At 38.2% G+C, this 27,081-nt stretch overlaps 1 protein-coding gene across 1 annotated transcript in view; it reads right to left on the reverse strand.

The window, feature by feature from the left end:
• Positions 1-27,081, reverse strand: part of nfatc3a (nuclear factor of activated T cells 3a) — a 64,678-nt gene that overhangs the window by 17,490 nt on the left and 20,107 nt on the right. Inside the window, exons 2-7 of the mRNA XM_014992052.2 lie at positions 25,156-26,335; positions 19,760-19,922; positions 6,017-6,216; positions 5,341-5,513; positions 3,897-4,037; positions 253-308 (exon numbers count right to left, since the gene is read on the reverse strand). Coding sequence (XP_014847538.2) covers positions 253-308; positions 3,897-4,037; positions 5,341-5,513; positions 6,017-6,216; positions 19,760-19,922; positions 25,156-26,335 — 1,913 coding nt within the window. The remainder of the gene's footprint in view (positions 1-252; positions 309-3,896; positions 4,038-5,340; positions 5,514-6,016; positions 6,217-19,759; positions 19,923-25,155; positions 26,336-27,081) is intronic.

Genomic DNA, 27,081 nt, shown 5'->3' on the forward strand with positions numbered 1-27,081 from the left:
TAATACAAGTAATTTAAAAATCTGTATAGTAAAAATGGAAAAGCAAATCAGATCTACAAAGACATGTAGAAATAATGTTTGAATAAAAAAGACAATTACTGTGTGTGTGTATATATATATATATATATATATAATCCTATTTTTTACATTCCATATTGAACAACTTATAAGATTAATAGTAAAATCAGAAAAAAACCCATCACATTGAAGAAACCCAATGTACATTCACAGAAGTAAAGAAAAAATACTTACACCTTGGGTTTTCTCACGAATTATTTTTGCTTCAACTTCCCATTGTGGGCGTCCATCTAAAATAAAGACAACAAAAAACCAGAAAAGTTAAAAATCTTTCACCATATCAATCATATATGGTTAACTTATTTCAGCTAATTAAATCACAGTTTTATTAGGATTCACTTTAAACAGTTTCTGTGGAAAAAATATCCCGATTTGATTACAGACATTAGAAACAACCTCTACTTTTTTCTGTCTTTTATCGTGTAAGTGAGAGAAATTTTAACAGCTATCCAATACGACTCGAATGGCAAAAAGAAAAAGAAAAAAAAATCCCACTGTTTGCTGTGCCTGTTTAACTTTATGTTGACAGCAATGGAATATTTATAAAAAGTGCTTTAAAAACATAAGGTTTCCTCTGAGGGACATTATTATTTGGAGAAACATCTTAGAGGCGACTGAAAGAAGCAGCTGGGATGAAAAAACTAACAGGATTCCTGTGTGGTTGGAAGAAATCCGTCATTGCAGCCTGGAGAGGAATAAAAAGTTTGAAAGCTACAGGACGGATTGGCCTCTAAGCTGAAGTAAAACTTGCAGATGCCTCCCTTTTTTCATGGTGCTCACATGTTGCACCATGTATATTCTGCACCTGCATGGCCTGTTCCACAAAACCAAAAGGATTTCCCCAAATACCACCGTGAGGCATCTGCAACATTTCTGCAGAGGCGCCTAGTTTAAATGTAGATTAAACAATGCGCACCCAACTGCAAGCCTGTTGTATTTAAGCCGTTAAGCTAGCTATAAGAACCACTAATTCCAAAATGTAAGCTGATGCTCTGATGTTACCTGAAAATTAAACCTGGATGTAGTAACCTCCTGTCACTTTAGGTAGTTCTAACCTCAAACACATCATATCGTTTGAGAATTTATATCTTAACTTGTTGATGACAGTTTTTTTTTCCTCTGTGAGCAATGACCTTGACAGTTGACAGCAATGCATTATTACTCCACAGCTTGTTGACATTCAACAGGCAGCAGCAAGGGCCCCACATGTTCTGTCAGACAAGCACCAACAGGAGCCTCATACCACAGTAAAACAATGACTTGGATCGTCGAACCACCCAGTTCTTATGATTTCTCTGTGGAAAAGAATGTACTCCCCATTGTGCTAGAAAAACCAAACAAATCTTAGAGAAAACATCGTTGTAAAATATATAATTGCAGAGCTTTTATAATGAGACGGCACCAGCACCCTTGCTGCATTAGTCACTCTTTAAGGTAGTCACTGTCAGCCTTTACAGTCAGACTCTTTGTAAACAGCTGTGCTTGTAAAAGTCAAAGACCTATACCAATTATGGACCTACTTCAATTTCAGAGTTTTACAAAGTCAAGTAACTCACATGGTAATCTTTTTCCAAGATTAACATTTTAAGTAATGTACATCCACCCCAGAAAGGAGGATGACTGTTGGGTCAGTTTATATTTGGGCCCTCAAGCAGTAAATCCTCATACTAATACCACATATCTTCCTTTCCCTTGTGTTTTAATCTTTTTCACTGTCTGATTACTTCTTTGAAAAACCTAAAACTAAATCATCATCTTTCTAATCCCCCCCAAAAAGCAAAAAATACTCAAGGGTTAAGACTGAAAAACCTGCTATGACTAGTAAATGATTAAAACATGTTTTACTTCAGATTCACTCAGCTATACAATAAAGATCTATTGCTATATGACCTTTAGACAATTGGCAGTGAATCTGCCTAGTAAATATAGCATCCAGAACTTGCGTCATTGTCCTTGTCACAGTTTGCCTCAGACTTGACATTTATGTTAGCATCCATCATTGCTGGTGGATAGCCAGAGTCGCATTCTGGCTCAAAAATATGCAAATCACTGAATAACTTGCAAACAAAATATTCTTTATTGTGTGATACTTGCTTTATTGCCCTCAATTTGCATTGTTCATCAGGAGAAAAAGTTAATCGGAGTAGATGAGTCAGATTCAGAATCAGTCAAAGCCTGCTAATCCAGCATAAGCATTCAACAAATCACACAGAAACTCATTGATCCTTGTTGTCAACAATTATTTTTGCCATTTATTATGAGTTCTTATGGCCTATTGTGATCTGGATGGTCACCATGTGGGGTTTTATTTGTGTGATTGTTTTAATAACTTTGTAATTTTGTGAAATGCATTACAAAATCCTATACTGTATCCAGTTGTTTTTCACTGTAGACGTACAATTGTTGACAAAAAAAACCCTCTGGCTATTTGCCTTAAGAGAATCTAACTTGAGGGTTTATGTGTTGCATTTAAAATGAAGTAATTAATGTCACTCCATCATCACTGGATTTTTTTTGTTAATGTGGTTTCAGTGCATTATGAAACCTGGTAGAGAAAAAAGTCTGCCAGTTTTCTTTCTTTTCTTCTCTTATCAAAGGTAATCAGTGTCTTTCTGCAGAGAAGGTAATGAGCGCAACCATTTGCACAGTGCTAATCAACATCACATTTCCATCCACTTTCACTTTTTTCTGTCTCTTTCACAGTCCAATGAGTTCATGCAATATGGGGCCCAAGTTACTGCCAAACCGAGAAGCGCCTCTCAGAGGTTTCCACTCACTAGTGTAGCCTGCCATGCTTCACTTGCTCCTTCTGAAAAGGGCCTGAACACATTCCTCGGGGCAGATATTTTAAATAGACGATTTTAAAGTACCGCACTCGCTCACAAAGGCAACACCACTCAGCTTGTTGCCATGTACAAACTTGAATCTGCTGCTCTGTATCACAAATGTACCTTGGGCAGGTAGGGACTGGTTAAACAAATGTCATCCATTTAAAATTTCCACCCAACTCTTCCATGTCCTTTTTTAAAGAAGAAAAGAATGGGTAAAGAAAATAACTTTAAATACCACAAGGAATTTAAGCTAATCTTCAGCTTAGGGTATTTGTTAACAGATAAAATCAGCTTTTAAGGATAACAAATGACTAAAGTATCCATAAAAGCCACTAATATTTATAATAGAGAGTTGAAATACATTTATAAATATTTCTTTCAAAATTTCCTCTATAAACTAAGGGGAAAAAAACATACTGACCACATTTTAATCACTTTTTAAGGCATTTAAGGTATTGGAATTAATGAACGCTCCTTTGTATTTTTGTTCCAGCTAATCTAACAACCACCAGATAAAACACATCAAGTCAATTAACTGTAATAGGTCATAAATAATATCTGATCTGGTACATCTTGTTTTCTGTTCCCTCAAATGTCTTGACTGCTTAAGGAAACACAAGTATCCACAAAAAATCCCATGCAGGCTTAGGGAAAACATGGGAACTCCACACGGAAGAGCCCCAGGCACACTGATTATTACAGACCACTGCAGTATTTAAATTAAAATGTGACATCAAAGGCACGATTTTATTAACCTGTTAAGCAAGTCACAAACTGTCAAGACATGAAGAGCTAAAACCAAGTCAGGGGTAACGCTTCCATTCATACTTTTCAGTCTTAAAACGCCGAACATTATCCAATGTATATTTTATTTAAGCCGTTTAATGAAGGTCAGTGCACACCTAATATTGCCTAACATAAAATTCAGCATGACCATCCATCTTGGAACTACACTGTATCCAAAGATATTGCACAGGCTCTTCTTACCAGGGCCTTTCTCCAGGAAGATAACCTTGGACTCTGGGAAGAAGTTGGAACCAGTGATCACCATCTCTTCACCCCCACTGACCAGACAGCTGGTGAGGTTGGACTTCTCAACCTGCGGCAGCTCCTGAGCTGAACGCTGGGCTGGGAGAGATCCAGAAAGTTTAACAATAGCTGATGAAATTTCACATTATAATGTCTATGTCGGTGAAAACAAATGTTTACATACACTGTGTTAAAAATGACAAAATAACTGTTCTTTTTCTCAGTCTGATATCAATTATTTAACTACAGTTATTTCTATTTGCTAAATGCCAGATCAGTGAGAAATAGAATATTTTACCTCATTATTTAGTAAAAAGTGCTTTTTAAACTGTATGACTAAGATCAAACATTATTGTTTTAAGTGTTCTGTACATTTCTGAATGTGATGAAGGCAAAACAATGCTTCAATCTGGCATTTAGCAAATATAAATGGTTTGAGGCAGTGGTTCCCAAACTTTTTCTTCTGCACCCCCCCCAGTGGTTTCCAAACATTTTCTGCGCCCCCCCCTATGGATTACAAATGGCTGTCTGGTTGAAACGACGCGTGTGAGGGGGGATGAGGGGGTGGGGAGGGGAGTAGCTGAAAATAGACACCAACATCAGTAGCCTACAAGGTACTTGTTGAGCTTAAGGTTCTGTATTGATATTAGCTAGTCATCTTTTAGCTAACATTACCTGCATCCAACAGCTTTACTCAACTCAGTCGGTTAGTTTGGAGGGAAAAACTGTGAAAAGTTCTTTGCGTTTTGCTGGTTTGCTGCCGTGATTCTAACACAAACCTACGTAGCTCCGCCCAGCAGCAGCAGGTCTCCTTCACAGGTGTAAACCCAGCGCGAGCGTCGTAGCGCTCATGTTGCGTTTAAAGGCGGCTCGGAAAAACAGGTTACAACATGTTAACAACGGATTAAACAGTTTTAACTGCTGATAAAAGTGACAGAGGACACAAATATGGGAAGTGTGGAAGCCTCTACTGTATCAAATTGACATAGGAATAACAGAGAGTTGGCCATTCTAAGGTAAAAACCCAGCGCATACAGTGTTCATGTTTTGTTTTTGTTTTTTTCATCCAGACGGCTTCCCACGCCCCCCCTGCAATGACACGGCGCCCCCCTTAGGGGGCGCGCCCCACAGTTTGGGAACCTAAGTTTGAGGAATCCTAGCTGACCTAAAACAAGAAACCTTTAGTCTGACAATCAGAGTGGGGAAAAAGAGGTTATTTATTTTATGGTGCCAGTAAATATCTGCTTTGTTTTAACTTTAGAATCTTAATTAAATATGGATTGAATGAACATGACATTCAAGTCTCCATCGGCTAAAATGTCTCATATTAGACATTCTAATCAAGACAATTTCTAAATAAATATTGTTGTGTGTTTGAATATAACAGAAAGTGGACACTCACAGCACTCCACAGGAATAGAGGCAGCTTGCAGGGACAACACCTTCCCGTTGGGTTGAGGGATGTGCACTCGGAAAACCACGCGGACCCGTGTGTTCTTTCGTCCTATATCCGTCTCCCCCTTCCGCAGCTCGATGTCCGAGTTCCGCAGCTTCAGTATGCCAGCACAGTCAATACTGCAAGGAAAGGAGGAGGGGAAAAACAGTTGGCCCTGCACAGCACCATCAGGATGTTAAGCATCTCAGGCATATTTAGTTAGTACTTGTAAAAAAGCCTTTGGGTGATAAAATAGCCCGCAAACCCAGTAGGAGATTGGCAACTAAAACTGCCTGCGAGGGTAATTTATTACAGTTATAAATAAGAAATCCTATACCATGAAAAATGCTATGAATCACACTGTAAATGGAACCAGATCCTACAAAAAACGTAATTATTTAGCTGTAAAAGGTCATAGTTATATAAATAAAAATTATTTCTTTGCTCCACAGGAAATCCTGTAAATTTCCTTGTGTAACCAACCCTTACGTTAGTGTAAAGCAAGAAACTCTATAAAATATATTTTGGAAGACGATGCGTATATTTATAACAAAAAGGGTGTTTATTTTTCCTCGGTTAGCCCTTCCTCCATGGAGGTAAGCCCATGTGGCCTTATAATTCAACTTTTACTTCCGACATGTACCTGGCTGACATGCTGTTTTCAGGAAGCAGAGGGATTTCAAGAACTTTGGTGCTGGAAAGCACGATTTCTTGGCTGGCCGTTGCTACAGTCTTCCCGGTGATCCGGTGCACCTGGTAAAAGGCGTGTGGCCTCAAGTAGCGGTCGTCTGCGGTTCCTATGAACATCTGCAGATTCACAGGCTTGTCATTGTAGCCAGTGAGCTAAAAGACAACAGAGAGAGGTAGAGAAAGAAAATATACAGACGTGAGTCCTTGGGCTTGACGTGACGAAAGAATACACACATGTTGTACATATCTCTACTTTAGGACAGAAGCTCTCAAACCTTTTATAGAAAGAACCACCTTCCTAAGTAACATACTGTATTTCCAAGGCATCACCACACTGTCAATGTGTTTTAAAACTACAATAACATAGCTTCTAAACAGAAATATGTCATGATATTTATTTAACCCAATTTGAAGTAAATTTTTTAAGTTGTAAAACTAAAAAGCAAGGAACCCTGACGTTTGAATTCCACAAGGGAAGAAATGAGGTTAGTCATCAACCCCAAACTCAAAATACAATATGTTTGTTGTGTATTTAAAACACAGGAGTAGTTGCCACAATGAGCAATTTGGTAGTTAGTATTTTGTTGAAAATATTTTCACAAACAAATATTTATGGTCCATCTGTGGTAAATTAATACAATTTAGAGTGTTACGTTATCACTTTGTATTGCTAATAGCAATCAGTCTGGTCACTTAGTCCAACAATAGAAAGCAAATCACACTGGTTTGCCGACCTGCACATAAAGTCGGAAAACCAGGATACTTTGAGGATGATGTTCCTATGTCGACTTCACAACTAAACAAAAAGCAGCACGAGTTGCTCAGTCTGTACTCCACTTCCCTTTCCTTTTGAGCATTGTTTTTGAGGCGTGGGTGGCAGTGGCTATGGTGGTAGAACAGGTTGGCTAAAGATCCAGTTCACAGTAAAAAAAACTTTGCCAAGTTTGTGTGCACCCAGCTGTGGATTGAAGGGAGGCTACTGTGCTGTGGCAATCCCATGGAAGGAGGACAACAACAACGTGTTTGAAGCAAAGATTAATATGCCTGACTTTCTGCTCTGTTCTGGTTTATTAGCTCTACATTGTAGTTAATCTGCTCCCATCAGTTATGAAAATCAATAATTCCTACTAGAGGTGGTAAAAGTATTACTTGAGGTTCTTGTGTTGTATTTTGATACGAAACAAGAAACATGGCTTTAGGGAATCAAAAACTATAATACTTGATGTGGTATTTTGCAATAGTAGCATCGTGACAGCATGATACTGTCGAGCTATAACATTTCTAACACGAAGGAATTTCTATTTCCACACAGAGAAGACCCTGGGAAAGGCGCAGAATTCACTGGAGTGACTGTGTGTCCCATCTGACTAGGGAACACCTTTGGATGTCTGTTACCCTCACAACCCAGTCTCGGATGAGCAGAAGACTCCTTAAAAATGAATGGATGTCTGAATCTTTTCACGAGAAAGGGAATCTCTAACATATAAAATAAGTTGTACTTCATCAAGTCGTCTAATAGAAAAAAAAGTCCTCAATTCATTCTGTGAGGTCTGACTTAAAGATTATTTTTTTTCTTTGTATGGTACCAAAGATGCCAGTGAGAATGTCATCAAGATTTCCAATGGTTCACTTGAGCCAACATGGTTGGAAAATGAGCACCAAGCAGCAGTTTTCCTCTCTCAAGTTGTCCCCGAATGCTGCCACTTTAGCCGCTTTCCAGAGAAGAAAATCTTTTATGGAGTAAAGTTGTTGCATGTTGGGTAAAAAAAAAAAAAAAAAAAAACTAAAGGAAAATGGAAAGAAGAACAGGACCTTTCTTCTACAAAAGGACAGAACAAACACACAAGCCACACAATCCCACCACTGTAGTAATGTTGTACTTGGAAGACTCTGTGACAGCAGGATGGCATCCCCCCACATTCACGCTCACACCGGACTGCTCTGAAATGACCACACCCCCATTCAGATGCAGGGTAGCTAATAGACACCAACAGAGAAGAAGAAGAAGGCCTTTCATTGCTATTTTACCACTTTTAACTGCCAAGCTTCAATCCCACCACAGCTGGCTGCTGGCGCTACACCCTGGCCAGTTTGCGTCACACACCCTGGTGTCAGTGTTAGGTGGAAAATGATCAATGCATGAAAGGACAGAAAGGTGGTGAGCTAGAAATAAGTCGTTTGGCATTCCAAATCACAAACATAATTTCAACATTTAGTAGCCTGTGTTCCTTATTTGCTGCATTTTTCTCAACAGTTTCTAAAACAAGCTAAAAAAAAAAAAAAAGTAAATGTTTAAGCATGGGGGTGCCTATGTTCTACCATAAAAAACAAATATGTTCAGGGCATACTTAAAAAAGGATTAACCTACAAATATTTTTATTACTGAGAAGTACGTAAATAAACTGAGTGGAATAAATCATAGTAGAAATGCTAAACTGCACAAATTATTACATGAAACATATAAACTATCATTTTTACAATGGAATCTTAACTAAACCCGTTGAAGCAAAACTTTGGCACATTCAGGTACGCTGCCACTCCTTTATAACATACTCTGAATTAGTTTTAAAATAGCATAGTTATCAATCGGCGTGAATGACTAAGAGTAGCAGATCTCCTTAATTTAGGGTGTGCTATGTCAGACAAAGTAATAAATCCTAAGATCAACATACCAACCTGATTTGAAACACACAGGTCATCAAAATGAAACATCTGGATTCAAAGAAATAAGTTGCAAGAATCAACAGCCCTTTGAGTTGTTGATTCCTGTTTTATAATCACGTCTGCATATTGTTGGAGTGAGAACATGAAGTACTGACTCGTGTTTGAATGTATGCATGTCTGCACTACGCATCGTGTGTTGGTGTGTATATATGCATGGCTTTAAATGAAGACAAGTTTATTCACAATGCCATATCTGTTCCAGACAAGATTAAAAGAACGCTAGGTTCTGTAGAAGAGGACAGACAGATGTAAAAACAAAACTGTTACAGGGATATAAACAAGAGTTTATTGCATTGCATGTTCTGAAGAGTGTTTTTGCTTTGTATTGTTTGCTAGCTCAGTTTGATTCTACATATTAAACATGTTTTATGGAAAATGCTTCAAAGCAGAAGAGCTGGTGTTTGGCATTACATAGAATCAGTTTCCATGAAGTCAGAACTTGTAATTAGAGATGCAACAACTATGATCATTTTTGTCCTTAATGCAAAGTTTTCAGGATGCGTTTTAAGAAGCATTGTACTGTCTGGTAACTATATTTCCCTTTAAAGTACAGTGCATTCAACAACAAAGGATCAAATAGTCTAAATGATTATTATAAATTTATTATAAAAATGATTACTATTAAGCATTTCTGAAATACCTTTATTTTGCTATCTCAAAGTGTCAAAAAAAAGTTTATGGAAACAGACAAGGTCTCATGGCATATTCATGCTTTAGAAAGTTCTGGGGTGTCTTTAAAGTGGGCACCCCATATACAGAGGCAATTAGCTGTTGGTGCAGTTTTTGTCAACTTTTGTTGCATGCAAAGGTCTTAGTCAACCTTCACTGCATGTTTTACCCCCTTCTGTCTTTGCCCATTTCCTGTCTAAAAACTGCAAATAAAAGCCACAAAAACTTTTAGAATTTTTTTTTTCAAAACTGCTGAAGCATTTTTTCCATCATACCATCCCAATAGTTTAATGTCAAAATATAAAGGAGAAATTGACCCTCTCTATAGATCCTACATTGGCGCAGCTTTACCCCTCCCCCACATGTTCCTGTGCACCTTTACTGGGAGGAAACCAAAAAAAAAAAGAAAAAAAGAGGCAACCATCACTGCTTTTGGCTAATGTTGTAACACAGCCAGCTGTAGGCTCACAGCCCAAGTGAATAACTTGACTTAGCAGCCATTTACCTGCCTGTGAAATGTAACAAATTAAATCTAATAGATATTACCATAACTCTTATAATCAAAGGTATAAGCAAACTTCAAAGAAGGATATGTAAACAAGAATGTATTGAGCTCCAGAATTATCAAGTTAATGAAAGCTTTTCTACATAAATGCACAAAACACACATTCTTGAGTTATACCACATTCCTAAACCACATACTAAATGTAGGGATGAGTGTAAAACACCTCAGGAGGGTGGTTGCTGCACGTTTAAACTTCTTCCCTCCTCTCAATTTGAAAGCTCTGAGAGTAAATCAGGCCTCATAGAAATCAGTTGTTATATTAAACCACAGTGACATTAATGGCAGTCACAAGACCCCCAGGCCCAGGTTCGCTGAGGCAAGTAACTAACTTCTGACTTCCAGCATTTGATTGTGGATCGAGTTTAGGATAAACCCTTTCCCTTAAAATAAAACTGCAGGATACGGTTACAGACTCACCTTCTACTAAATAAAGACCCCACTTATTTTTGGCCTTCATCTGTTCCACTGAGGCAGTAATAAAGAGAGCAAGCTGAGGTTGAAAAACATGTCCCAACATTGCATACATTCATACACAGAGTTAAAAGCATTTTGACTTTTGATTAAAAAGACAAACATTGAAAATTAAAATTACTTCTAATTTCTCCAGGACTGTTTTGACTTACAACAGCATTCAGCCATTGGGTGAAGATTAAGGGTAAAACACCACCTGTTCACTGAACAATTTTCAGATTTTCAGATAATGTCTTTCATTATCTGTGTTTATCTCCTTCACAGTTTCTCTTCACTGTGTCGTTCCACCAGTCAGTTTTCGTCATTGGTACTCTTCCTTCTACTTTTCCTTGTGTCACTCTCTCCTCTCTGTCCCTGTCCTACCCTCTCACCTTCCTCAGCCTCAGCCCTCTGCCGTAACATGACACTTTCTCACAGCGACCGCCTGACTCTAAGTTGTTTCCCTGTGTTGCTCCGCTGTTGCCATGGCGAGACTCCCCGTGTGTGCAGGGTGTGTGTGTGCGTTTGCGTGAGCAGCTACATAGACCCATGCTGGTGTAAACTAAAATCCTGACGCTTGTTTAGGAAAGTGGATGTAAAAATTAAAAATGTGGATTTAAACACACAAACTGTGTTTTATGGAACGGTCTGCAATGTTTGGAAGACAAGGAGAGGGTGTATGTAGCTGTCTGGTTAGTGTGTGCGCACCACAGAAATAAAAACAGGAGAAACAGCGGTCAAGGTCACGCGAGGTCCCATTTTATCTGGCAGTGGTTTCCCTGGTGTGGCACTGAGGCACCATGGGATCTATTGGCACACACACACGCACACACACACACACACACACAGAAAGAGAAAGTCACACAGCCCTGCTGTTGCCCAGCACACCAGGGAGGGCAGTGAGAGCCAGGGGGCTGGTTGACTGTTTGTTTAAACAAGGTCAATACATGTGCACGCTCATGCGCATGCACAAACCGACACACGCAGCAGACACGTTTACTGTATACAGCATGAGGCCTGTATATGGCCCTGTTCTACTTCCAGGCTCAATTCCTTTTATTCCCATTTTGTCCTCCCTCACTTTCACTCACTCTTAAGCACACTTCTCTTTCTCCTCCCCCCTTTCTCGATAACTTTTTTTTTTTTTTTTTTTGTGCTGGGTACTAAATTACAAAAAGTAAGTAGCTAGCCTCTCATATGTTTACATCAAATACAACCCCGGGGCAAGGCAACAGTAGTCCCAGCCAGTCCATAAAGTGTAAACTGCATGAATATGGGCTAGGCACGGGCTTGTGTGAAATTTTTATGCTTTGATGACCTTGTAAAAACAACACGATTTCACAAGATTACAGTATTTACCACAGCAGATAAAGCAAAGTGTAGAATGACTTAACTCAAGGGTGTTCAAAGTTTTTGGAAAGTCAGACAAAATAATGAAGTTGAATGTAGTTGTGGGCCCAAAAAATTATAAACTCTCTCAACAATAAACAAAACACAATATATCCCCTTGAGATTCAAAACATAAAAAGGGTTTCGCAGTGGACATGATCAAAGGAAATGCATACAAATTCCTAAATGTTTTGAGTGAATTGTTTTCTCTGGTTGCAATAAACTGTTAAGTGGTCCTGAAAGGTAGATATTGTGATAAAACTAAAAGAACACAATGGTGTAAAGCTCCAGATTGGCTCCCCGAAAAATAAGCAAATTACCAGATTATGTACTGTATTGAAACCAGCATAATAAAAATATGTACTCAATAATATTATATCTGTAATGATCAATTTGTTACTATTTTAAGCAGAAAGAAGAATAATGTTTCAAATAAAACCAGACAGATTTTGCATGTAAATACCACGATACTATGAAATTGTAGTAATTAACCCAATGTTACTTCACCATTGTGATCACAAACCAACTCATGCCAAGGTAAATGTAGTGATTGTTCTACAAAAAACAAAAATCATACTAAATCAATTAATTACTAAATCAATTTGGTGTGCTGGCACACCAAATTACAAAGTCTATTCCTGCTGAAGTATTTAGAAATGTTGATTATTACAATTATAAGACTCATCTAAAATGTTGTTTATGGTTTAATTTTTTTTATTATATAGGTTCCTCTTTACTGAATAACACTAGTATAACAAGTTGATATTAGCCTGTAATAAGTCAGGCTAACGCAAGTAGATAGAAACATCTGTTAAGGTACAGACAAATGTGTAGCCTGCCAGGAAGAAAAAAATTACATCTGAAGAACTAAGACTAGATATGCTGATAATGAGAGGCTGAATGACAAACAAGCTTTAATGGGGTCACTCAAATTGTGGGATCAAAATCATTTCATGCATCTAAGCTAGTGGAAATGAGGCTGAGTTGCAGAAACGCTGTTTTACATTTCAAATCCTTGTCACCCGACACCATAGCTTCAATTAGATTCATCAGACATAATACTGACAATATACATGTTTTCTCTCTGTTACTTTTCCATAATTCACAGCTTTCCATTACATTTGTGTGCTTTAGATTTGCTGCCATGCTGTGTGCTGCATGTGTGAGTGCAACAGCATATTCATCGTCTGTCAGCTTGTTTCTGCCGCATCGGCCTGTCCCCATCTCTAGCCAAATTGGTAATACCAGAGGGGCTCCTTATATTTGTGTGGGTGCAGCAGCACACAAATAAGCTCTTTAAATATGCCCAAGGATACCTCAGCCTTCAGCCAGAGAGGCTTTGGACTTATATGTCTCCTAGCAACAGGTGAACCGATTAAGGTTTGCAGCTAGCCCCAGAGGAATGGCTAAAACAGCTACGCACACATGCAGCCAAATTTCAGTTAACAGTCATATTACAAGGTTTAGGATAAAATTAACAAGCAATACAGGAGTATTTTAGACATAAAATTAATTGAAACACACATGCAAGTACAATTTTATAAAACCATTTCCTTCCACACATTTTATCATTTTCTTAATTTATCAAACGGCTATTTTTTCTTATCGCAGCCAGAAGTCAAAATAAATTAAAGGTATATTTCAACAAATGTGTTTACCTTGTTGAGCTTTACCCTTTGGAAGATGGCAAAAATACAAATCGGAGGAAGAAACACATCTTTATTCCTAACCAGGTAAAAAGGCCAGTTATCAAAATAATTTATAATGTGTATAAATAGAGCCCCGTATAATACCCAGCAGTGTAAATAGCTGTTGTCAAAAGCAATTACAAATTTACTGTCATTAAGAGAGAAAAAAGATAGGAAAATCATGATCACCGTTTTAACACCATTTCACTATGTAGAAACAAACTACTCCAGAACACCTAAGAGAAAACATGCATTATCAGGCATCACAAAAGAGTACAGGTTTTATGTTTATGTATGATCTCTGTTTATGGCAACTCCTAAGCATACTTTAATCTTTCATAATCTTCTGTTGATATAAGACCGATATATCCTAACAGAACAATAATCTTAAGATTAGAAATCAAAAGCTGGTCAGCAACAAGGAGCTGTACTCACAAAACGACACAGTTGATATCAAACTCCTGACTCACTGTAATGCCATGTTTTGTTATCCAAATGAGAGGCGCCAAATTTGTGTTTCATGTAGTGCTGCTACAACACTAGGATTACAAACCTAATACCACCACTAAACATCTTTTATAAATCAACATTGTTGGATATTTATTGACCTTAACCAAAATCATATTTGTTAGTAACTAGATAATAGAAATAAACACTTTTCCACTAAAAAATATAAATAATCCAATGTATGGATGAGTGGATGGATGGGGCAATAAAACTAATTTAACTGGCTACACAATTTCAGCTTGCAATAACGCATCTAGGATATTTTCAACATATAATTTAACAAACCTGTGATGGCATTGGAAACCCTGATGAATATCTACACAATAACTATGTCACTAAATCTTCTTCTTGCTACATCCATGCAGCATTAAACTGCCTTGTATTGCATAGAAACAGGTTATAAAGTATAGTTTTAAATACCTGGATGAGTCAATACAAGAATTCTAAAACTGATTGAATACTTTTGCTCTGCAACCTAAACAGGCTACATTAGATTTCTGTAGACAAAGCAGTTCAGTAGTGTGTTGATATGGGCAACGGCCTGGTCAAAAAATGGAAGTCATCTCCATGTCCAGATGGCAGCAATGACGTTATTTGGTGACGTCACGTCACTGGAAGTCAAGACTCAAGAAGAAGAAGAGGTTTCGCATTGAGAAGTGGATATGGAGCCTATTTTTCAAATCTAAAAATTTAAAATCAAAACAACATATTGTAAGCGATGCTTGCTATAATTGTTTGTCAGGCAAACTATGTACAAGCGACCAAAAAAAAACAACAAAATGCAATTAAGATCCAAATATTTTTGGATAAAAATGTACAGAATTTTAAGCCATCTAGTATTTTACTATTTATATTTTAACATGCCACAAAATATTTATCTTTGGCAACTGCAAAAATTCTTGCTGTATGTATCATTTTTAAATATCCAGTGTGGAAATTACAATTTTGCAGCAGAAAGATCGCAATCACACGTAGCTATAATTTTCTGCCTTCAGAGAACAGCTTATTAATTTCCAGCAGTACACCTGGAGAGTATGATATACTAAAACTTCTTAAATGTTTTAGGTAGTTTGACTCCTATCAAATGGTTTCTGCATAACTTCCCACAAAAAAGGCTTGTATATTTTCTTATTTTATTTGTTGTAATACACCTTTGATCACTTTCCTTGCTTTTTCTACATTAAATAACAGTCTTAATTATTCTAAAATACCAGGTAATGTTATTAATGGTGTGCTGAGTTATTACTAATTAACTAAATATAAAATCTGTTTTTCATTCTCAAATTAGAAGCTCTTTTAGACATGATCAATGCCTAAATAGCTAAGAAGCCAGAACTGCACAGAAAATGTGCAGATGTTTCTTATACCTGAATAAAGAATTTAATAAATATTTAATATACAGGCAAAAAAATATATAAATTTCTAAACAGTTTTAAAAAAAGAGTTTGTCAAACTTGGTGCTCAACCTACTTTGGTTCCTACACAATACCTCATTCACCCACACATTTTCTTTGTGCAGAGTCGTGCAAACCGCTGCTGATGAGAAGCAAATGCTATCTCTGCCCTTCTCTCAACCGCTTTCCTAACTCAGTATGTGACAACACACCAGTTCGTGAATTTGATTATGAAAGCATTTCAATTTTTCTTTCATCCTTGGTAGTTCCTGCAGACCGGTATATTGGAGCGGTAACTCAGAAAGTGCAACACCTCCCGGTTTAGATGCATATGATGAAATAAACTGTTAACCCAGCTAATATAAAGAAGAAATACATGTGTTATCCTCTTTCATGGTTTGCTCATCACAACAGCACTATTGTGGCCTATTTACAGCCTCTTGCTAAAACAGGGAACACTAGGTATTATAAATAACCTAACAAACTGTGTCTGTGCGTGTCAAATTAAATATATTCAACTAAACTGACTTCTAGGCCAAAAATCTAAAGGCATTACTGACCATGTTTTGATGTTTGAAATCAACTTCTAAATGCCTTTGTGATCCAAGTCAATTGTCTTCAATTACTAGCTACAACAAATAAAGCAACATTACCAAACATTGTCTCGTCAGGATGAGAAAAGAGGGCAACAGTGACAAGTGCTTGGTTAAAAAAAATCTGAAAGTTAAATTATGCATTGTCACATATGGCAGGATTGAATCTTGGTCTAACTGAGGTGGAAATGGTTAATGATTGCCCTGAAGGAGACTGCATGACTGAATGTATGAGGATATAGGCTGTTTCTAAAGCAACAAATGGCAGAAGTCTTTGTTGTTTTAGGAAATGTGTCCACAGCTGTTCAAGTGTTGTATTTTATCTTACTTGTTAAATCTTGCATAATGTGCATAATCACTAGTGGTGAACTGAGTTCACCCGATGGTTTATTTACTCCCAATCTGGAGACACCAAGAGCTAAAACTTATCTTACCACCAACCAATGAAAAATATTTTTACATAGAAAATTACAAATAAGCAAGTGTAAAAAATATCAAAAACACACTTAAACATTAGTGCAAAGCATTTCCATTGAAAAAAAAAAGAACAAGTAAAGCAAGTCCTGTAGTTCAAGATGTGAAAAAGAAAGTACCGTATTTTCCGCACTATAAGGCGCACCGGATTATAAGGCGCACCTTCAATGAATGGCCTATTTTAGGACTTTTTTCATACATTAGGCGCACCGCATTATAAGGCGCATAGAATAGACGCTTCATACTCTATTATTACACATCCACATTAATAAAGAAATGGTCCCCGAGTACTTTATATAGTAGGCTGGCCCAGTCGTTGTTTCACTCACGGTGTTGGTGTTGCGATATTATGCCCAACTGCTTTCTGGGTAACACAGACCAACCGACACGCTGCCGCTGCAGTCTCTGTCTCTCTTCCCCTGCCCCTCCCCCCCTTTAAATGTATTATCAAACTTTATTAACAAACCAGTGTTCTGACAACTATCCCAGCATGCACCGCGCACTACTTCTTCTACGGGGAAAAAGAAGTTGGCGGCTGCTAGCAGCCTACTGCACGTCTGTGTAAACATGACGTCTTTCATTTCGATCTGAGTTAATTAGCGTAGCATTTCTGCCGGATTTTCACAACATATCAGCCACGACAATGGACAGGGGAACCAACAAGTTCATGTCATCTTTTTTGGACGACATCAAGGTGTTTGAGCCACTGGATGCCTCCAACATTGTGCGCGTCACAGCTAAAAGCTACCGATAGATGAGGAAAACAGCAGATCCTCACACCCTCAGCATAAATATAGCTGTGGACAAGATCACTGATGCCTATTGTTCTTGCAAGGCTGGGTAAGTCGGCATTCATGGTTTTGATGGTCCACAATGTACATTAGCATATGTTTACTACTGTAGCTTGTGTTTGTGAGACGGTCACGCACGTGGTAGCTGCACTGTGACCTAAAATGGGCATTAGCCAATGAAACGCGGCCCCTGTGGTAAGGTCCGTTGCTAGACCTGTTGTGGCTCAATATTGGTCCATATATAAGGCGCACCGGATTATAAGGCGCACTGTCGGCTTTTGAGGAAATTGAAGGTTTTTAGGTGCGTCTTATAGTGCGGAAAATACGGTAATGGGACATTTTACACTGCAGTGCTAGCAAGCAAGTATCAAATATACAAAGCAGTGTCGTAGGGCCATGTACATGAAAAGACAGATAGTCATGTATTCAATAGAGATTTCTGAGACGGATGGAAGAAAAAAACTGAGCAAATCATTATAACAGTGTGTACAATAGTTTACCGTTTCCAGATTTCTTTTTGATACATATTTCAAAATTAAGCTCAACTCCATAGTATTTTCAAAGGGTGGTTTTCTTTTAAAATGTGAAAAAATTGTATTCCTTGATTTGCACATAATGTTTTAGTTATTTAAAAAAAATGACATGGAAATACATTTAAACACTTTTTTAAACCACAGCAGTGTAATATTTGTGAACCTTTAATAATAGTAAATGTGGACCTTTGACTATGGATTTGCTAAATTAATTTACTCCACTTTTATAAACTTTTGGGGATTTAGTAAATGTGGTTACAATGTAAAAAGGGAAATTCAGAATAAAATGCTAAAAGTAAAAATTTGGGAAAAAATAAGAGTATGGAAAATATGGAAAAGCTGATTTCAAAGGGAACTATTTTGCAACCATTGTAAAGTTCTGCAACAATGGTGAACAAAGACCTTTCCTAAACCACACATATAAAAAAAAGCTTGGCATTAGGCTCTTAAATTATTAATTAGACTGAAATCTTCTGTTACTTGGTCTTATTCTCTCTCTTTATCTCTCATCTATGCTGTTACGCATCCTATCAAATGACAGACTAGCTGACAGGCATATTGTCACACCCTTCATGCCATCGTGCCTGTCTGTCTTACTACTCGTCGTATAAGTAGACTCACTGAGTTTTACAGTAGAACAGGATGTGAATGACAGTTTGAACTAACAGGTTGCACACTGACCTATTTTCAGTCGAATAATGACCCCTGATTGTACATATAGGTGCCCAAAACTAGATCGAATATACTCAAAAGGTTAATTTATCTCAGTAATTCAGTACAAAGACTAACTTGTATATCATATAGTTACAATATAATGTTATGCAGAACATTTATTTCAATTTATTTTGATGTTTTTTTTCTTATTGAAAACCAAAAATTCAGTTTCCAAGAATATATCCCCAATACAAAATTTTTTTAGTACAGAAGGATTATTCTAGGCCATAAATAATTGTCTAGGAGACAGCAGACATGACACTTGTACAGTTTTCAAGATAGTGTAATGTTTCCAGAGTCTAAGATGATTTGGGGAGCCATGTCAACAGAAGGTATTAGTTCACTGTGTCCCAAAGTCAAAGCAGTTATCTTAGCTTTACATTCAGAGCACTTCATCCTTCTCTGCTGACAATCTTCTCATTCAGATTCTTGTTAAAGTAATTCTTTCCAAGACACAATCTTTGTGGAGAAGTTAATTTATTTTCCAGCAGGACTTGGAACCTACCCACGATGCCAATGCACCAATAATTCCTTTACTGACAATGATGTCACTGTGCTTTATTAGCCATAAAACACCATAGGCATTCTATTGGTTATTATCATGAGGAAAATGAGAGACACCAGATCCAGCCATGCAGATGAGCTGAAGATCATCATTAAAGCAATATTGCCTTGTTAACACCTCAGCAGTGCCACTAGCCGATCACCTCCTTACTGCATTGCACTGATGCAACAATTTGTGCAAAAAGATGAGTCCGTACACTGTTGAATGCATGGATATACTTATCACAGGATTGACATTTCTTTTTCTTTTCACATAATATTCAAATCTTCTGAAAAACTGAATTTTTGGTTTTCATTAACTATAAGAAATAATCACCGAAATTAACAAAAATAAACATTTAAAATGCATCACTCTGGATAATTAATCAATACATAAGATGAACATTCAGAATTGAATTACTGAAATAAATTAGTAATTTTATTTATTTATTTTTTAATTCATTACTTCCACCTCTAAATGGACCATGTGACAACCACTACTGTAGGCCACAATAGCAACTTCAGTCCTAAACACAAAACATGATTTTGTTCTACTGAAATAATTAGACACACCTTGGAGAAAAATTTAAACTTAAAAACCACAAAGAAGAAATGAAGTGTGAACAATATGAGGCGCAGAACTGAGGAGAGGAAAATGTTACCTTGACAATTGGATGGCCACCAGAAGCTGCTTTGACAGCTCCTCGACTGCCTTCAGTCTCATAGTGTGCACGGTGGTGGGCTTTGGGTTGCACCTCTATCTTCAGCTCATACTGGCCAAATTGGCTGGGTAACGGCCAGTCTAAAGGAGGAAGCGAGGTTGTCCTGAGGAGACACAAACGCAAGTATACAGATTAACACCCACACAGAGTGGTAGAGGAAATTAGACCTCTGGCAACAAACTCGACAAGTGCAAACGTTGTGTCTAAGATGTGGTCAAAAGCGTCTAAAGCAACCCTAGCAAAAAGGTCAGGAGTGTCATGAGATAATACAAAAACTAAGAGCGAATAGAACCTGTAGTATTGATTTTAACGTTTTATCAATGCTGGAAGAAAAACTCATAAAAATGTTACCAAATTTGAATTGTATGCATAAAAGCCATCGCCTGACTAGTGGCTGGCTATCTGAAAAAAATGTCTAAAACGTGGGTATTCCCCTGTCAAGGACTGACATGGTGCAGTCGGTGACAAATGGTAATATATAATGCATTGTTCTTTCTCCCATCAGACAGTGAATCACTGGAATGCCCACATCTGCTCTGCTTAGTTCTTTAAGCATAAACCTTGTAATAGGTCATGTTAAGACTCAAAGTGTGAATCATTTTCTAAGAGGGACTTTTCTATCTGAGTCTAACATTTTAACGTGTGGGTCAGAGAATGGGTGGAAGGACAAGGGTGTGAGTTAGACAGTACATAAATGACTATCTAAGTCTGCGTGCATACTGTAGTACAGCGTGTTTTATGTCCAGGACACCAGAGGGGGTGGCATTGTGTGTTTTTCCTCAGTGCCTCTTTTTTTTGTTATCCGAGTAGGCTACAATCATATTTGAACAGCTGTACATATAAAACACTGAATAGAGGTCTACATAGAGAAACTGGGTCCAGTCATCTGAGTGAAACAGATTAATTTAGCAGCAAACCATAAACACATCCTTAACCTTTTCATTTTGGTTTCATGGCATACCTCCTGGATTACCCTTTATTTATGTGTGGCATTACTTAAAGTGTGGCACTACTTTTCAGGAAAACATTTTTTCTTTCATTGTTCTGACCTCAGATGTAAGACTTAAGCAATTATAAAAAATGATTGAGAAAACTACAAATGAACTAAGTGGGGTATAACGTATAGTAGAAGCTTCAACCGTGAAGGATATACATGATGAAATTATAGAGCTATAAAACAAAAGAAAATCTTGAAAGACAAATAATTCTTATTACACCTATACATTGATATTCAAAGTCCATAAGTAATCCTAAAACACACGTCTCAGTTACAAAAAGAAGCTTTGAGTCACTTCTGCTACAACAGGTAGCACCCAGGTACCACATCTGGATGACAAAGTAGTCATGTCCAATGTTATCATTTTAAAGTATTTGTTGGGACTCCCAGTTGCCTGCTCCTCACTCATGAAACACAATTTAAAATCTTTATTTTATTAACTTTAATTTGAGATCAATACTGCCATCACCACTTTATTTCTTCTACAGTCATTGCGCTTTGCATTGATGCCCGAGTTTGGCACTTAAAATGTAACGCCATCCCTCTTTTACAATTTTGGCTTTCTGCTCACTTTATTTTTGTTGAAATTTTACACCCTTGAATTTAGACATGGAAATATCCCAACCTGCAAGTCTGAAAATAACTTAAAAGAAAAAGTTTTAAAAATTATGATAGATGCCCTTCCATATCAAAAGAACATCCAACTAATTTAAAATAGTATTTACAACTACATATATGTGTACTAACCAACAGAAATGTTAACCTTTGTCTTTCTTATGGCAGCCCGAAAGTTCTTGTAAATGTCAAATTTTGAGTCTCAATCATCAAGTAATTAAAATTTTCTTTAACTGCAGATAAAAAATAGGATCTACCACTCAGACAAGGAATTAAGTCATCCACTCCTGGCATAAGTCATCACATAACCACCAATGAAGCATGTGGTTACATGGCCTCCATAGCAACAAAAACAGAACAGAGAAAATATGAGCTTGTGATGGGAGGGAAGGGATAGACCATCTCCTCACAAAGCATAACCTTTCTCAAATGTCTGTATTGCATGCATGACATACCCGGCCAACTGCATTCACAGATCCTTCATTTCCTACAGTCTGAGTTGCAATTAAATTTCTACATCTTACCCGTAGCTCAATTAATGTTCTGGCACGTTTTGTTCCACAAAATAAGGTAAAACTGTTATCGCTGTTGTTTTTGTAAAACATGAAATCATGAATTAATAAATGAGGTTGAGGGCACTGCAGCTTTTTTCTGTTGTGCTATAATTATATTTTAACTGGATCATGGAAATTAATTCATAATTTCTACGTGACTCACTCGGTACAATTAAGTTTTAAAAAATAAAAACATGGACCATAACAATAAGACCAACTCCAGAGGTCATAACATGAAGATATATTTTTCATTCTAAATGTTATACTATTTTTGTTTTGCATTTCCCTTTTTGTCATTTCCGCTAAATGTCAAGACCTATTTACAGTCCTGACATTTTCCTAAGTGAAATTTACTTTTGCTTCAATCCAGTTTTTGGTGCACAACTAATACCAGCTATCCATCATTTTTCTCCCTTTACTGATTCTGTTTTTCTTTTTTTGTCACTCATGTTTCCCTCATCAAACAAACCTTAAAATCAGAGAAAAATCCATCCAACTATTATCTACTCTGCTTTCCCTGGGGTACTGGTCCCTATCCAGCGGTCGGTCAGTGGACAAGAGGCAGCTGGATATATAACTGGACAAGTCCTCTATCCATCATAGTCAAACAATAATATATGTTATGTGAAATATGATGGTTTCATTTCAGAGATAAAAACCTTTCAGAGATGGCCTGTCTAGTGCGCTTTGGACCATTGTCTCGCTTTATAACCCAAGTTGCAGGTTTAAATTTAAGAACTGATGGCTGGACAACCTCCACATAATATTTAACTCAACGGTTTTGGGGATTACCAAGATGTGCTTTAGCAAATATTTCGACAGTACAAGGTTTTGCCTTAGGGTTCTCCTGTGGATTCTTTCTCGGTTCTCTTTCTTATCATTCAATCATAAACACCGTTCTTAAGCTTTAGATGTTAGTCTTGGTTCTTTCGTCACCTCCTGAATGATTTGTTGATATGCTTTTGGGGTAAATTTGATAGCCACACCTGGAAAGATTTCTTTTCTTCCGTGGATAATGGCTTGTGCTGATTTGCGGGGGTCTCAAAGCCTTAGAAATGCATTTGTAATCCTGTCCAGACTGAAAAATGTCAATAACCTCGTTTTTCTTCTTGTCTTGAATTTCTTTAGATCAGGGAACAAGATATTTTAGCCTATTTCAAGTTTTCTGACTAGTTCAATTTAAGTGATTTCTTCATTCTAAACATCAGGCATTAATCACTCCTGATTGTAGTGAGTGTAACTAAACCAATAAAAGAAGGTAAATCGGTTAATGCATGATTAAATATTACTGTATATTTTAACACAGGGTGAGGTTTGCTTTAGGTAGTTTAATCCCTTGATAATTTAAATCTACTATATAAGGAGGCAAACACTTTTTACAGCCCTACAAGACATTTTGTGCCATAGTAAGAAACTGACAATCCCAGCCATTTCTTCCCTCAGTCCCCTCTCACCCAACCCCACCCATTCCACCTGAGCCATCTGTTCAAATCATGACTGACACACATGCAAGCATAGACAACTCAACATCCTATTTCATGGCTTCATGAAAGCCCCTTGACTTCCCTCTGTATAAGCAACATCTGCTGTGGGAACATACACCTACCAACAAAGGTACAATTGAGTTTAAATTGTGACTCATCATAGATGTGACCCGGTTTTTGTCTGGACGGTGATAGGTCTATGTGAATAAGTGTTTGTGTTATGTCTACAGACGTGTCTGTGTGTGTGTGTGTGTGTGTGTGTGTGTGTGTGTGTGTGTGTGTGTGTGTGTGTGTGTGTGTGTGTGTGTGTGTCTGCCCCTTTGCCATATGTGCCCTGTGCTGATTTACAGCGCTAGGGGCCAGTGCACACAAACAAGGCCTCATCTTCATCTGCCACACACATTGGAGAACAGACAGCCAACTCCTCCTCCTCTCCTGTTGGTGTGTGTGTGTTTGTGTAGCTTTTCTTGTGTATTCTTCTTCACACACTAATAAACCTGAATTTTAACACGCAGCTCAAAGTTCCCTCATAACTGAACAATAAAGACAATGAACAGACATGTTACCTAACAATGTAACAGATACACATTAACTAGAATAAAATGTTCACTCTTCAAAAAGAGATGTTTTTATCTTTATGGCGAGTCACAGTACTCATTAACGAATTCAACACAATTAATATCTTAGCCTTTGACCTAGACTGCCTGTCTACTAAGTGATAATCACCTTGTCTCCAGGTTAGTTCCAAACTGCTGCAGTGTCAAAAGTCAAATTTTTATGCATTTTTGGGGGATTTTATGTGATAAGCAAACACAAAGTAGTACATTTTTTGTATATTTACAGGCTGAAAGTTGTTGCTGATTCGAAGTTGTTGGACATTTTTTTTTAATCTAAATCAGTCCATGGTAGCTTCTAGTTGTATGTTTCAGGTTGTTTTGTTGATAGATGAACTCTGACCAGCTTCCCTATCCCTGAAAGCAACCCCACACAGCATGATGCTTCCTCCATCATGCATCACCACTGGGAGGGTGTTGTCGTTAGGATCTGCAGTGTTAGTTGTTTTTTGGGGGTTTTTTTTAACCATACTCAGCATTTTGAATCTGTGCCAAAAAGTTTAATGTTGGTTTAATCTGAACAAGACCTTATTCTACCTGCATGCTTACCTTAGATGCCCTGTGGCAAACTGCACATGGGACTTTCAATAATCCCTTTGTTGAGCGTACACCTCATTGCTCCAGGTAATAATGCTGTCCTTACCTGACCTGTCAGTTTAGGTGGACAAATATATCATAGTGGGCCTGCAGTTGTGCCATACTCTTCATTTTTGGATGATGATTAGAACCTTGCTCATAACCAAATGCTGCTTAAAACTTACCCTCAATTTTATCTCTGAGGTTTGATCTAAGTGCGAGTAAGGTAGGACCGTTAGTCTTTATGTTTATTGTTCACTAATGTTCTCTAACAAGCTTAGGAAACGTTCATGTCTTCATGAAAGTACGCCAAGTCTACTCAAGTAACTTTTTTTTTCTTACAAGTTGGGTAACTTGTAATTTGTTATCTGCTGCCTATTTTTTAATACAGTATGCTTACATAATATTTTCTTCATACCTTTCAAAGGTTCCTAATAGTTTGAGGAATTATCCTACAATTAATTTTGCTTCTCCGCTTCAAAATCAGCTACCTTACCTGAAAATAGGTGTATGACCAGGCTTGGGTTTATTCCAAGAGAAGTGCGAGGGCACAGACAGAAACTGTTCTGCAGGACCATCTTTCTTCATGCTGTGCATCGTGTCGTCTGGAGGAGAATCGAGGTTAGAAGACAGAATTTCCTGGTCATCTAAAGCCATCTCTCCTTTCCCTGTCTGCAGAGATGTTCTATCCTGTGAGGTCTTCCTTGTCTTTGATGGGATGTCTGTCTCAGATGGGCAGCACTGAAAAGGTGACATGCCCATAGTGGGACTCCCAGCCCATGTGTCCTCTGTCACGCTCCCCCTGGGGGAATGTCCTGGCGTGGGTGTAGGTGAATGATGAGGAGACAGGGAACCGGGATAGCAAATGTCGGCACTGGAGTGTCGCCTTTTCCCGCAGGGTGAGGTTGGTCGCGAAGAGGGCCTCGAAGGAGACCGTGGACTAAGCCAATTTTCATCAGTGACGCTATTGCGTGGTGAATGGCAGGGGGACTGTCGAGGAGAAAGAGTGGAGTGAGTGTGATGCACAAAGGGGGGATGATGGTGCTGCCATGGGGACTGCTCCTCTAGAACTCCCCCAACAGCCTGCGGTGACACACAAACTGGAGAAGTCAGAGGGGAGCCCAGACTAAACCTTGCAGCTGCTTCATTCAGCTCTGAGTCAACATCATCATAGACATGTGAAAACGATTCACAAGATGAAGCATCAGAGAACCAGCTCCTAGAGGAGAGGCTGCTGCAGGGGCTAGGGCTGAGCGAAGAGTCCCTGTATGAGTGGTCCAGTGGCAAATATAGATGGTCTCTGGACAAGGGTCTGTCGCCGTGGTAATCCCCATCAGGACCATTGGCTGTCAGCTCCCCCTCACTGGCATCTAGCTCTTGCTGGCAACTGGGGGAGATGGAGGTGATCTGGATACTGGGGCACTCAAAGGCTTTTGGTGCCTCCACAGGAGCAGAGGGCAGCAGCGATGAGGTGCCATACTTGGAGCCATGTGCCTCGTAGCTTAGGTGCTCAGTTCCTGTTTTATGTGATGGAAGTCGCGGTGAAGTGCTGATGACCTGAGGATGGGAGTGCATGCCATGACGAGGCAGGCCAATAGACTGGTGGTTCGTGACCATAGACTGGGGCTGGCCCACATTAACGATGTAGAATGATGTGTTGTCATCATGCTCCAGATCTACAATAGATAAAAAAAAGGGATTATTACCATACTGGAATACTGAAGACACCACATTTTAGACATGTTAATTGCTTCTCAAGCTTCATGTCAAGTAACCTGTCTGATATTTGAAAGACGTTTGCGTGTTGCGGCGGAAAATTACCTCAGGGGTGAAACAAGTCAAAATGCATGAACACAACGAAACTAATATGGCATTTAAAAAACTAGCACTTGACGGAGTTTGGCTATAATCAAGGCTCATTGCAGGAAAAAAAAAAGGACATCCAGAGCGGCCAGATAGCAGGTAAATCAGTGCACAACTAACACTCACCCAGATGAGCATCAGAAAGCTAAACAAATAACCCAAAAAATAACTCAAGTCTTCGAGCTGGCGTTGTAAGACGCTGGTTCTGCTCTCGCTCTTGGACTGCCGTTATGCGCTACTGATAGTAATATTTCACCAGACAATGAACTCTCACACCGAACGTCTGCTTAAAGCTGCAGCATGTAACTTTAAAAAAAAAGAAGATTTTAGAAATGTATTAAAATATGTCTTATGTCTAAATTAGGTGAATTAACATCCATTCCAGGCGATTGGTGATTGGCAGAGATTGGCCTCATGGATGATTGGTATTGGAAACAGCAGCAAAAGGCCTGATCGAAGCATCCCTACAAAATATTTATTTGTTATGGAAGACACTTGTGACTAAAACAATCACAGGTGTTTTGATCAAATAATTATTGACTTGCCTATTTGCAGACAG

Source organism: Poecilia mexicana, unplaced genomic scaffold (assembly GCF_051168715.1).
Source record: "Poecilia mexicana isolate PSO_F unplaced genomic scaffold, ASM5116871v1 scaffold_3, whole genome shotgun sequence".
NCBI classification, from domain to species: domain Eukaryota; kingdom Metazoa; phylum Chordata; class Actinopteri; order Cyprinodontiformes; family Poeciliidae; genus Poecilia; species Poecilia mexicana.